The sequence below is a fragment of the Ovis canadensis genome, chromosome 21 (genome assembly GCF_042477335.2).
Source record: "Ovis canadensis isolate MfBH-ARS-UI-01 breed Bighorn chromosome 21, ARS-UI_OviCan_v2, whole genome shotgun sequence".
NCBI lineage: Eukaryota > Metazoa > Chordata > Mammalia > Artiodactyla > Bovidae > Ovis > Ovis canadensis.
Genome location: NC_091265.1, coordinates 27,362,377 through 27,376,183, shown reverse-complemented (window position 1 = coordinate 27,376,183; position 13,807 = coordinate 27,362,377). Strand labels below are relative to the sequence as shown.

At 40.4% G+C, this 13,807-nt stretch overlaps 1 protein-coding gene across 10 annotated transcripts in view; it reads right to left on the bottom strand.

Annotated features, from left to right (window-relative positions):
- Positions 1-13,807, bottom strand: part of DLG2 (discs large MAGUK scaffold protein 2) — a 2,361,423-nt gene that overhangs the window by 695,959 nt on the left and 1,651,657 nt on the right. For all 10 annotated transcript variants that reach the window (XM_069564820.1, XM_069564810.1, XM_069564812.1 and 7 more), the window contains one exon: positions 4,036-4,205. In XM_069564820.1, the coding sequence (XP_069420921.1) occupies positions 4,036-4,205 (170 nt within the window). The remainder of the gene's footprint in view (positions 1-4,035; positions 4,206-13,807) is intronic.

Sequence of the window (13,807 nt, the reverse complement as noted above, 5' to 3'; positions counted from 1 at the left end):
AAGGCTATACTGAACAATTGCTGTTAATTTAACTGTAGAAGTATCTACCTGTTATTTTAGCATATCTTTTTAATTTAAATATCAGATGCTTATAAGTTTTAACTTTAAAACACATGGCAAATATGAAAATGTGTAGAACAGAAAGTCTTTTCTTGCATATCATGGGACATTGGTGTGGAAATGCTTTACTTCTCCACACCCTCAAATTAATTCTGTGATTTTAGTGCATTTGGATTTAACTTATCAGGGAATTTGGTTCGTTTATTAGATTACCAAACAATTGTGGCAAAGGGTGAAACCATACGTTCAGTTCAGTTCAGTTCAGTTCAGTCGCTCAGTCGTGTCCGACTCTTTGCGACCCCATGAATCACAGCACGCCAGGCCTCCCTGTCCATCACCATCTCCCGGAGTTCACTCAGACTCATGTCCATTGAGTCCGTGATGCCATCCAGCCATCTCATCCTCGGTCATCCCCTTCTCCTCCTGCCCCCAATCCCTCCCAGCATCAGAGTCTTTTCCAATGAGTCAACTCTTAGCATGAGGTGGGCAAAGTACTGGAGTTTCAGCTTCAGCATCATTCCCTCCAAAGAAATCCCAGGGCTGATCTCCTTCAGAATGGACTGGTTGGATCTCCTTGCAGTCCAAGGGACTCTCAAGAGTCTTCTCCAACACCACAGTTCAAAAGCATCAATTCTTCGGTGCTCAGCCTTCTTCACAGTCCAACTCTCACATCCATACATGACTACTGGAAAAACCATAGCCTTGACTAGACGGACCTTAGTCGGCAAAGTAATGTCCCTGCTTTTGAATATGCTGTCTAGGTTGGTCATAACTTTTCTTCCAAGGAGTAAGCGTCTTTTAATTTCATGGCTGCAGTCACCATCTGCAGTGATTTTGGAGCCCCCCAAAATAAAGTCTGACACTGTTTCCACTGTTTCCCCGTCTATTTCCCATGAAGTAATGGGACTGGATGTCATGATCTTCGTTTTCTGAATGTTGAGCTTTAAGCCAACTTTTTCACTCTCCTCTTTCACTTTCATCAAGAGGCTTTTTAGCTCCTCTTCACTTTCTGCCATAAGGGTGGTATCATCTGCATATCTGAGGTTATTGATATTTCTCCTGGCAATCTTGATTCCAGCTTGTGTTTCTTCCAGTCCAGCATTTCTCATGATGTACTCTGCATATAAGTTAAATAAGCAGGGTGACAATATACAGCCTTGACGTACACCTTTTCCTATTTGGAACCAGTCTGTTGGTCCATGTCCAGTTCTAACTGTTGCTTCCTGACCTGCATATAGGTTTCTCAAGAGGCAGGTTAGGTGGTCTGGTATTCCCATCTCTTGAAGAATTTTCCACAGTTTATTGTGATCCACACAGTCAAAGGCTTTGGCATAGTCAATAAAGCAGAAATAGATGTTTTTCTGGAACTCTCTAGCTTTTTCCATGATCCAGCGGATGTTGGCAATTTGATCTCTGATTCCTCTGTAGCAAACTACAAATAACATATATGTGGCTTCCCTAGTAGCTCAGTGGGTAAAGAATCTGCCTGCTGTGCAGTAGACCCAGGTTCAATCCCTGGGTTGGGTAGATCTCCTGGAGAAGGAAATGGCTACCTACTCCAGTATTCTTGCCTGGAAAATCCATCCCATGCATAGAGGAGCCTGGTGGGTATACAGTCCATGCAAAGAGTCAGGCAAGACTAAGTGACTAATACATACACTCACTCACTCACTCACACACTCACACACACACACACACACACACACACACACACACACACACCCCACACACATTGAATACTTGTTGTCAATTTGTGCCAGGTACTACTCTAAACACTTAATGTATATTGACTCATTTAATCCTCACAATATTTCAAGGGGCAAGTGCTATTATTATCTGCATTTTGTAGATGAGAAAATTAGGCTCAGAGAGGTTAAGAAATTTGACCAAGGTCAAATGGCTAGTGAACTGCAGAGCTAGGGTTCCAGCTCAGATACTTTGGAGTTTGCACTCAACCAGCAAGTGTTCCTGCTCTGTACTCATCAGATATTAAATATTTAATTCTCATAAATCCAATGGGATGCTACCATTGAAAGCGCAAGTGTTAGTGGCTTAGTCATGTCCAACTCTTTGCAACCCCATGGACTGTAGCTTGCCAGGATCCTGTTTGTGGAATTCTCCAGGCAAGAATATTGCAGTGGGTAGCCATTTCTTTCTGCAGGGGATATTCCAGACCCAGAGATCAAACCAGGGTCTCCTGCATTGCAGGCAGATTCTTTACTGTCTGGGCCACTAGGGAAGATCTCTTTATGATAGCACCAGGAAGCTACCATTATGGTCCCCATTTAATAATAAGAGGGGCTGATCTAGCCAATGTCACTGTGCTAGTAAGTGGCTGAGCTAGGCTTTTAAACTCCATCCTGCCTGACTCTAAGGTCTGAGATCTTAAGTACCACCCACTAGTACCTCCCAGAGAAGGTTGTATGCTTATTTTTTTTTTAAGTCACATGTAGCATTAGAGGGCTTCCTTGGTGGCTCACTGGTAGAGAATCAGCTTGCCAATGCAAGAGATGTGGGCTCAATCCCTGGGTCGGGAAGATCCCCTGGTGAAGGAAATAGAAACCCACTCCAGTATGCTTGCCTGGGAAATCCCATAAAAAGAGGAACCTGGTGGGCTACCGTGGGATTGCAGAAGAGTCAGACACAACTTAAAGACTAAGCAATGACAACAATAATAGCATTAGAGATTACACAGATTTTAAGGGCAAGAGAAATAATTTATTAAAAGAGTAGAGTGACTCTCTCGGACACGACTGAGCGACTTCACTTTCACTTTTCACCTTCATGCACTGGAGAAGGAAATGGCACCCCACTCCAGTGTTCTTGCCTGGAGAATCCCAGGGACGACTGAGCCTGGTGGGCTGCCGTCTACGGGGTCGCACAGAGTCGGACACGACTGAAGCGACTTAGCAGCAGCAGCAGCAGCATAGTGACTCTCTAGTCATAATCTTTGAAAATAATTAAATACTTTTAGGCTATTACATTTTTATAAAACATCCGTAATACTATTAATGTTAAATGTCATCATTCTGAAGAGCAGAGCTCAAAGTTCTCTTCTTGGAAATTCATATGATTCATTTCACTGTTCATATGATTTCCCAAAGTAACTGCAGTTATCTCAAGAGATTTGTGAACATTTCAAAAAATAAATTTTAACTTATTTAGACTATTGCAAGTATAAAATGTTATGTTCAGTTCAGTTTAGTCACTCAGTCGTGTCCGACTCTCTGCGACGCCATGAATCGCAGCACGCCAGGCCTCCCTGTCCATCACCATCTCCCAGAGTTCACTCAGACTCATGTCCATCGAGTCTGTGATGCCATCCAGCCATCTCATCCTCGGTCATCCCCTTCTCCTCCTGCCCCCAGTCCCTCCCAGCATCAGAGTCTTTTCCAATGAGTCAGCTCTTCGCATGAGGTGGCCAAAGTACTGGCGTTTCAGCTTTAGCATCATTCCTTCCAAAGAACACCCAGGGCTGATCTCCTTTAGAAACGCTATGTAGTACTTATTAAATAAAATGGGTAAAAGTACTATCAAATCAAAACTAATCACAAGTATCATAAAAATATAATAATTATTTTAGGATAGACTATTCAAATGATTATTTTTCACATTACTGTTTTACTAAAGGAGAGAGATTACCATTTACACCTGAAAAGTTAGAAAATATTAACATGCCAGCTAAGTCAGTGGTAAAGGTTAAAGATTCATAGAAAAATTTAGATGGTTTTTATTGTTTGTTTATAAGAAAATTTCTTTAGAAATCTATCGCTTCCTTCTCTGAGTTCATAGTTACAGTACTGGCTTCTTTTACTTTCTGTAAAATTCTATCATCACAGGATTTCAAATCTCACGGTAAACGCTGAGTGCCAGAGAATAAAAGAACAGAGTACATTGTGGGCGGGTCGTGGCATAAGCTTTAATCAGATAGCTTGTCACTGGCATCCTATTGTGAGTTGTTTCTGTTTCTGTTACCTTTAGGCCCTTTGAACAGTTTGATTTCCACAACAGTCTCCAAAATGGGTCGTCTTCTACGCACGTACAGCCGAACGATAGACCCTGCTTCTTTGAGTGCTTCCACCGCTTTACTGTGGGAAACCTCTGACACGTCCACCTCATTCACCCGTAAGATACAGTCATTGACCCTGAAAGAAAGGAAGGCAGGCAAAAGTCAGGAGTGTCCAAGAGAATTTCTGAAAGAATATTATGACTATCTAACCTGAAGGTGTGGGGAAGCAAAGCACAATGGCAAGTTAAACATATTTATATTTGGAAGAAATACCTCATATGAAGGAAATCAAGAAAACCTTGAACTCCTCAGCCCTCCCAGTCTTCCCAACATTGACCACCCTACTGGTCAGGTCCTGTCCTAAACTCCAGTCTACTCTGACTGGGACTACATCACATATGGGGTAGTTATATAGGTCAATCCCATTCTCCCAGTTCATCCCACCCACCCCAGCAGTGCATAATTTGCTGATTTATAATATCCTTAACTGCTGGATTTCTTCCATAATCTCATGGAAGATCTACCATCCACATCACACAAAGGAGAGCTGTTCCAAGTGGTTGACTTCTTTGTCTAAAGTTGTGAGCAATTTGATTAGAGACTGGGTATGATCTTATGTCTTCCTATTTCAAAATTTGTTCTTTCCTTTTAGGACACATACATCTAACGTAATGAATAGTTTCATGTATGTTGTGCATATCAATTTAAAATGATAACATGTAGTGTAAACATTATATAAAAAGTATGGGAAGAATTTTCCTATCTTTTTTGTTCATAATTTTTCTATGTCTGTTTGAGGAAGTGAGGTCTAGGACTCTTGGTTCAATAAGAATCTTAATTAGCTTCAAATTCTTGAGCTAGAACAATCTCACTAAGATTCTGGGGTGTCGTTTCATCATAATAGATGCTATGGCTTTAATAGGTTTACACATACATTTCTTCTCTGACTGACTAAAAAAAATTATGGAAAACTACCCGTTAAAATAGTTTTGAGAATGTAGGCATCATGGGTGCCAGTCACCCTGCAGCAGCTGGTCCTTTGAGAGTGGGTAATTTTGTCATCTCATGATAATGCAAAAACATAACGTTTACCATCACCCTATGCTCAGCATACTAATCATATCTTAAAACATAGCTTTCCATAGAAGGGAGTGACTGACATTAAAAAAAAAAATGGATGCTATAGCTCTTGAAACTCTACTCAATTTTTTCCTTTTGTATACAGTGGAATCCTTAATTGTCAAATGTTGGGGTGAGGAAATCACAGCCTAAATCAGATATTTTTTTCCTAAACACGTGGACAAAGTCGGCAGCTTTAGTGCACTAAAAAAAAAAAAAAAAACAACAAAAAAAACCAAAAAAAAACACCGGACTAGCAGTCAGGAGCTTTGGATTTGCATCGCAGCTGTGTATCAGCTGTGTGACCGCGGTCGAGTCACTTCAACTTTTTTGAATTTTAGTTTCCCACGAAAAGAGAGTAACATGCCTAGAGTTAGTGAAGAGAGTAACCAAACACAGAAATAAGTGGACATATGTGTAAACTGTAACAGATCATACACAAGAGAGTTGTAGCTATTGATAGGTTGGGCTCAAGATGGGCTTATGTTGAACATAAACAGGATGGAAATTGAAAAATTTAAAGGGTTTAATATGTGCCATATCATATCATTCTTCACTTCACTTATTTGCTTGTATTTAAGTCAAACCATTTATGAAGCATTGATTCTCATTTTACACCAATGACATTTTATTGGCAAGATCACAATGCTGGTGACAACAGTGACAGGATTCCAACCCAGTTAGGTCTTTTTCTGGAGCCTAAGCGACACAAAGTTACTCAGAGTTAACTAAGGAAAAAAAGGGAATGTGAGGGGAGGTGTTTATATTCAAATTCTTAAAATTAAAAAGAAAGAATATTAAGCCAAACTGGGGCACTCAACTTCCCTTCCTCCCAGTCACTTGAAATAGCATTTGGCTAGAGGGTCATGGCTGTTTGGAAGTTGCTTTCTCTACCAGTAGATAATCTCTGTGAGTAAAGGCAGCATTTGAATTCACTTTGAAATATATAAATATATCACTAGCTTCAAACTCAAATAATACTCTGTTCCAGTAAAATGTGAAGCCTTTATCATATCACTGAGCCATTGTGTCATAAAGTCATTTACATACAAATTTCCTCCCTACTTTATTGGCGTAATTAAGTTGATGGTGAGAAATGGAGTATTCCCGCCATGTCGGTAAAGAAGTATGTCACAGTCATCAGTGATTCAGGCCTCTCAGTGTGCATTTCTGAGCCCTAGGGGCACTCAGGAAGGAAGGGTACCTGCAATCTGGCACCATTAGGCTGCAGCCACTCCCTGAGGTGACCACTGAGGAATTCAGGATGTGAGAAACACACATACTGGCCCCAGATAGCTGAGAAGCATAGGAAAGGAGTGATTTCACTGATCCCGGACTCTTGCATCTTCCCATATATAGAAAAGCACTAAATTCCTTAACTTGAGATATCTGGTTTCCTTTAATTTACAAAAATACTTTTGACGCTCAGGCTACCTGCCTGATCTTGCAAATTTCTAAAGAACCTGACTCTTCCCCCTGCCTCCTCAGAGCAGTTCACTCAGGGCTATTCGAAATGCTTTTGCTGCTTTGGGGGCTTAAGTTCTGAAAATTTCCATCAAATAAAATAAAACTCTTAACTTTTCGGTCATGACTATTTTTTAAGTAGACAATGGCTTCACTCTTTCAGTGCTTGCTATTTCAAATATAAGTCTATGACATCCTTTTTAGAGATGAGTGTTGTTCACAGGATTAAAAAGTGTAAGTGCCAGTCGCTCAGTCAACTCTGCAACCCCATGGACTATAGCCTGCTGGGCTCCTCTGTCCACGGGATTCTCCAGGCAAGAATACTGGAGTGGGTTGCCATTCCCTTCTCCAGGGAAACTTCCCAACCCAGGGACTGAACATGGGTTTCCCACATTGCAGGCAGATTCTTTACCATCTCAGCCACTAGGGAAGCCCAGGATTAAAACATTTAATTTTAATAATTTTCTTTGGATATTCTGGTACATTTCCTTGCTATTAATAAATATTCTTAGAAACAAAAAAGAACATTTTATCACTAACATGTCCACAAAAATTTTATCTAAAATTTGCACTAGACAAATACCCTAGAATATGATATGGTGTCACTGAAAGTCAAATAATACTTAAAAATTATTTATTCTACTTTGAAGATATTTAAAATAATGTATAGTATCTACCCTGTTTCATAGGTAGTAAAGTATATTCTGTTGTAAATAAGATTTATGATTTTTATACATTTTTTAAGAATTTTAATTCATTATGAACCTATTTGCAAGGAAGGGATAGAGATATAGATGTAGTGAATGGACATGTGGCACAGATAGGGGAAGGGGAGGATGGGACAAATCGGGAGAGTAGCACTGACACATATACACCACACGTATACACTATCATGACACATACACACCACACGTATACACTACCACGACACATATACACTACACGTATACACTATCATGACACATACACACCACAGTATACACTATCATGACACATACACACTACTCATATACACTACCATGACACATATACACTACACGTATACACTATCATGACACATATACACTACATGTATACATTACCATGACACATACACACATGTATACACTATCATGACACATACACACCACATGTATACATTACCATGACACATATACACCACATGTATACACTACCATGACACATATACACTACACGTATACACTATCATGACACATATACACCACAGTATACATTACCATGACACATACACACTACTCATATACACTATCATGATACATATATACCACATGTATACATTACCATGACACATACACACTACACGTATACACTACCATGACACGTATACACTACACGAATACACTACCATGACACATACACACCACATGTATACATTACCATGACACATATACACTACACATACACATTACCATGTATAAAATAAATAGCTAGAAGGATGCTATGGGGAGGGAGGTGGGAGAGGGGTTCAGGATATACATGTACATATACACCCACGGCGGATTCATGTCAATGTGTGGCAAAACCAATACAATACTGTAAAGTAATTAGCCTTCAATTAAAATAAATAAATTTATATTTAAAAAATAAAATAAATAGCTAGAAGGAAACTGCTGGAGAGCACAGGGAGCTCCGCACAGTGCTCTGCGATGACCTAAAGGGGTGGGATGTGGGCAGGGTGTGAGGGAGGCTCAACAGGGAAGGAACGTGTGTATACATACAGCTGATTCACTTTGTTGTACAGCAGAAACTAATATAACACTGTAAACCAATTATACACCAATAATAAAATTAAAAAAAATGATCATCAGATGATTGGGTTCAATTTTTTAAAAATCTCTTTATTATGTATTAAAAAATACTGGAAGGAAAGATAACAAAGTTTCATCTCTGTTTCTTTGTGGATTTGGATAGCATGGATGCTTTAAAAGGCGTATTTCTATGCTTTGTTTCTTCAAAAAGTTCTATAATGAACATACTTCATGACAGAGAATCTGAGAACTTGGACTGGAAACCTCGGCTATACCTAGAGACAACTGGGATCTTGTCCCTGCTCGAGAACTTGGATGATGTGTGACTTTGGGTAAGTCACTTGACATCTCAAAGCCTCAGTCTCTTCATATGAAAATAGGAATAATAAGATTGCTGTAGGGATTCAACAATATATGTGAAATATTGAGCACGGTGCCTGAAAAATAGTAAGCTGTTACAGTTATGAAAGAGACAAGAACCATTTGCATAAGAAAGGATATGAAGAGACTGTACTGGAGGAGAAAAAGACTAAAAGGACAGAAAGGAAGAGAGCTACAATTAGGATACTGAAAGCAGTTTTAAAATTTTATATGAAGGAGACAGGAACAGATGCAAATATGGAATTTAGGGGAAGAAAAAATGTAAAATAAGGCTTTTGGTAAGTTTTATGGAGTGTAAATTAATTCCCCTTTCAACTTCCGTGTCCTCTATCATCAAGAAAACAGTCAGTTGTTCTAATACAAACTTCAGCTTTATGGTAGCCTTGGAGAAAGCTTCTAAATACCATCACACTTGGTCTACCTGTCCTTGCCCCACCCCTCATGTGTAACCACATTCAGCCACACTCAGACCTGCTCAAGGCTTGATTCAAAAGGAAGCTTTAGGTCACAAGTCTGAAACTTAATTTTGAAACTTATTGGTTATTAAGATGGCAAGAGGTGCTAACTAACTTATTCTTTAATGTCTCTACTCAGTTCTATTCTCCTTGGTCAAATAGATGAATTAATTACAGACCAAAGGGTCACATCGTGGAGAAAGCTGATCAATGCTTAATGTGCTGAATGAAATGAGGCAATACACTATCAAATGGAAAACATGAGCTGGGAATTATACTGTGTCTAAAGAGATCAATCAATCATTTATAAAAATCAGACTCTGTTTAAAAAGAATAACTGCATAGATTTTTATGTGAACTATGATGATACTAGAAAAGCTCTCAAGGTAAGAAAAATGCCTTACTTTTCTTTTATCCCTATAGTCACTAAAGGTAGGGTAAGGTAGGCTAAGAACAAAGAATACCCAAAATTCATTTAAGAAAAGACAGATGCATTACAATGCCAGAGAAGAAGAAAGATAAGACAACACACACACACACACACACACAGAAGTTGACCCAAATGGCTTCAGATTATTATGATCTTTTCTAAATCTACTTAATTGTGTTTGTTTGCTGCCTTGCTTTGGAGAAGGAAAGGGAAACCCACTCCAGTATTCTTGCCTAGAGAATCCTGTGGACAGAGGAGCCTGGTGGGCTGCTTGCTGTCCATAGGGTCGCATAGAGTCAGACACGACTGAAGCGACTTAGCATGCACGTATGCATTGGAGAAGGAAATGGCAACCCACTCCAGTGTTCTTGCCTGGAGAATCCCAGGGATGGAGGAGCCTGGTGGGCTGCCGTCTATGGGGTAGTACAGAGTTGGACATGACTGAAGTGACTCAACAGCAGCAGCAGCAGCAGCAGCAGCAGCAGCAGCAGCAGCAGCAGCAGCAGCAGCAGCAGCAGCCGCCTGCCTCTGTCCTCTCATGACATGCATGTGAGTTCAGTGGGTATATTTAAAGTCCCACCATAAGGTTCCTCCTTGTTGAAACATCTCACCTTAAAAATTCATTTATTTCATTGACTTCCCTAGGTGCTGTTAGTCCACTAAAACTAAGAATAAAATACTAAAAATCAGAATAATTTGACAGTTTTCCAGGAAAGGAAAAGAACTAATGTTTTGGAAGCGTCAGATGTGTGTTAGTACAGTGTTATGTGCCAGGCCTTTTTCTCTCACAAACATTCACAGGGCTACCGGAGGAGTGATGGGTTCATACAGCTTATTATGGATCACTTGTCAAGTCTGACAGACCCTGTTTTGAGGAATCTGGAATTGAAACTATGAGATTCAGAGGTTCCATCTAGACATGAGAAGTAGAAGTTTGAAAGCTACATATTGAGGTCACTTTCTTTCACAGTGACTGAAAAGCGGCAAAAGCTTATTTGCAAGAAGATGGGACTAAAGCAAATTTATGAAAAGAAGTACCAGGCTTTCCTCATAGCTCAGCTGGTAAAGAATCCACTTGCAATGCAGGAGACCCCAGTTCAATTTCTGGGTTGGGAATTTCCCCTGGAGAAGGGATAGGCTATCTATTCCAGATTCCCTGGATAAGGCAATGGCAACCCACTCCAGTATTCTTGCCTGGGAAGTCCCATGGACAGAAGGAGCCTGTCAGGCTGTAGTCTGTGGGGTCACCAAAGAGTCAGACACAACTTAGTGACTAAACAACATATATCTTTTAATCTAAACAGAAACATTGAAAGGTAGATATTGCTTCCTTCATTTTACAACAGAAACTGAACCTAAAAGAGATCTGTAATGACAGTAAGTTGTGTAGGTAAACTCAAAACTTAAGCACTGCACCATCCATCTCTCTCTAGCTTGTTAAAAATAATTTTGGGCTTATTTAAGGACCAGTCTCAACTGCTGACCATCAGTAGGATTACGGAGTATACTAGAAATTAGTAAAGCCAAGCCAAATTACAAAATCTAGTTCTTAATTTTAGAATTAGATTTCTAAACTTTAGAACTAGATTTAGAAATGGTCCTCGAACTTTAGTGGTGCATTAGAGTCACATGGTGGAGAAGGCAATGGCACCCCACTCCAGTACTCTTGCCTGGAAAATCCCATGGATGGAGAAGCCTCGTAGGCTGCAGCCCATGGGGTCACTAAGAGTCGGACATGACTGAGCGACTTCACTTTGAATTTCACTTTCATGCATTGGAGAAGGAAATGGCAACCCACTCCAGTGTTCTTGCCTGGAGAATCCCAGGGATGGGGGAACCGTCTTTGGGGTCGCACAGAGTCGGACACGACTGAAGCGACTTAGCAGCAGCAGCAGCAGCAGCAGCAGCAGCAGTCACATGGATGGCTTATTAAGTCATAGATTGCTAGGCTCTACCCCCAGAGAGTCTCTGATTTACTAAGTCTGGAGCAGGAGAGATGATTCACCTCTGTAAAAAGTTTCTAGGTGATGCTGGTGTTGTTGCTCTGGGACCATAGTCTAATAACCACCACTCACAATTTTGACTAGTGTGTGGAGGATGAGATGGTTGGATGGCATCACCGACTTGATGGACATGAGCTTGAGCAAGCTCCGGGAGTTAGTGATGGACAGGTGTGCTGCAGTCCATGGGGTCGCAAAGAGTCGGACACGACTGAGCGACTAAACTGTAACTGTGTGGTTCATTCTAAAATGAACAGGACTTACTGTGTAGCTCAGGAAACTGCTCAACGTTATGTGGCAGCTTGGATGGGAGTGGAGTTTGGGGCAGAATGGATACATGGCTGAGTCCCTTGGCTGTCCAACTAAAACTATCATGACACTCTTAATTGGCTATACTCCAGTATAAAATAGAAAGTTAAAAAAAAAAAACCACAAAAAATAAAACAAACCAAAAATAAATGAAGAAATAAAATGAACAGGACTGCTCAGTCTCATATAGGCCAGGTGACAGTGCTAGAAGTTCTGATTCTGAGCTGCATTCCCTCAATGCTGCAGCTCTGTTATTTGGAATGAAGTCTTTCTAAGGGAATACGGGCCAGGAGACCACAGCTGCTACACCACGTGAGACTGCGCATGCAAGCCATTTTCCAGCACTTATTTTATATGAGACCTTTTCCTACTTTTTTCCTATAGCAAAGGCCAACTGATAGCCACTCCATTCTGTATTTTAAGAAATAGGGCTCCTGCTCTTGTGTCTAAATCTTGGTGAGAGTAACGTGAATTTATGATCCACGGAGGCCATCTCCTACAGTGTACATACTGTTTTTCTCTCTCCATTTGCCACTTCATTTCCCTTATAGAAAAGGCTTGCAGGACTCTCTGAGGCTGTCATCTGGGACAGATCACAATATTTCACAAAGGGGAAGAAACTGCTGTTTCAGCCTTGGTGATTGGTCTCTCAGCACTTTGCCACAAAAACAGAGTCCAGTAACAAACCCTGAGCCAGGTAACTGGGTGAGTACAATATGGAAAAGAGGCACTAAGTACGAATTTCAAAGAGAAAAGATCATAGGACTGGCAATTACTTCGTCCACTCAGCTTAACACTCTCCACAGAGAGGACGGCACGTCAAATTTCAAGAAATGAGGTCCTGTTGCCTCTCATCTGGATTAAGGCAGTAGCTTTCTAGCTGGCTTTCCCAATCCCAGGTTAACTAGTCCCTTTTTACATATCCCACATGCAAGCCCAGCTCAGCTTCAGTTTCCTAAAGCAACCCTATCATTATTTCCTCTCCCCTCAAAACTCACTGAGTTACTTAACCTATATAAAATCAAAGCTGTGTTTAATTTATCTTTGTAATCCTGGTGTCTGCTACACAGCTGTCACTTTAGAATGAATGAGCATCATTGAAGGGCCTCTAATTCTAGCCTCTTATGCTCTCAAACTCCTGCTCCAAACATCCTCAGTGTCCTGAAAATATAACAAGCTCATTCCAGCCTTTGCATTTTCTGTCATGTTACTTTCTGTCTCCTAAATGCCCAACTCCAACCAGCCTCATTCCAGGCAAGCTCATGCTCTCTGGCCTCATGAAATGTTTCCTAATCACTCAAGTCCTCACTGCCTACAATATCTGAAAAGCAAATGCATGATACATTCCCCTTGAAAAGCTACAGATTGATCTGGTACTACTGCAGAACCGAAAATTAAGTACTATACATTAAAAACACATTTTCAAATATTGGATTTGATTCCTATTTTCCTCTACTCGGATCTACTCCAATCTAAGAAAGTGATATGGATCAGCATACATATAATTGATAATTTTATATTTTCGCAGTCTAATTTTATTTGGCTTTGTAATATGGATGAACACTTCAGTGAAAAGTTGAGAAGCACAAGGAAGGAGTATGGTATGGTGGCGGAAATAGTGAGTCATAAACCAGAGGTAAATTCTAATCCTGCCACTTTCCATTTAAATAAGGCATTTTTTCCTTATCTCGGTTTAAGCTGAATTCCCTCATTTTACAATTCTTTTCTAGCTCTGGTGTTCTATAAATCTAAATTCAAGGTCAACTCAGCCTGCCCCCTTGGAAGTCTGGAATGTACTCGAAGTGGAATGC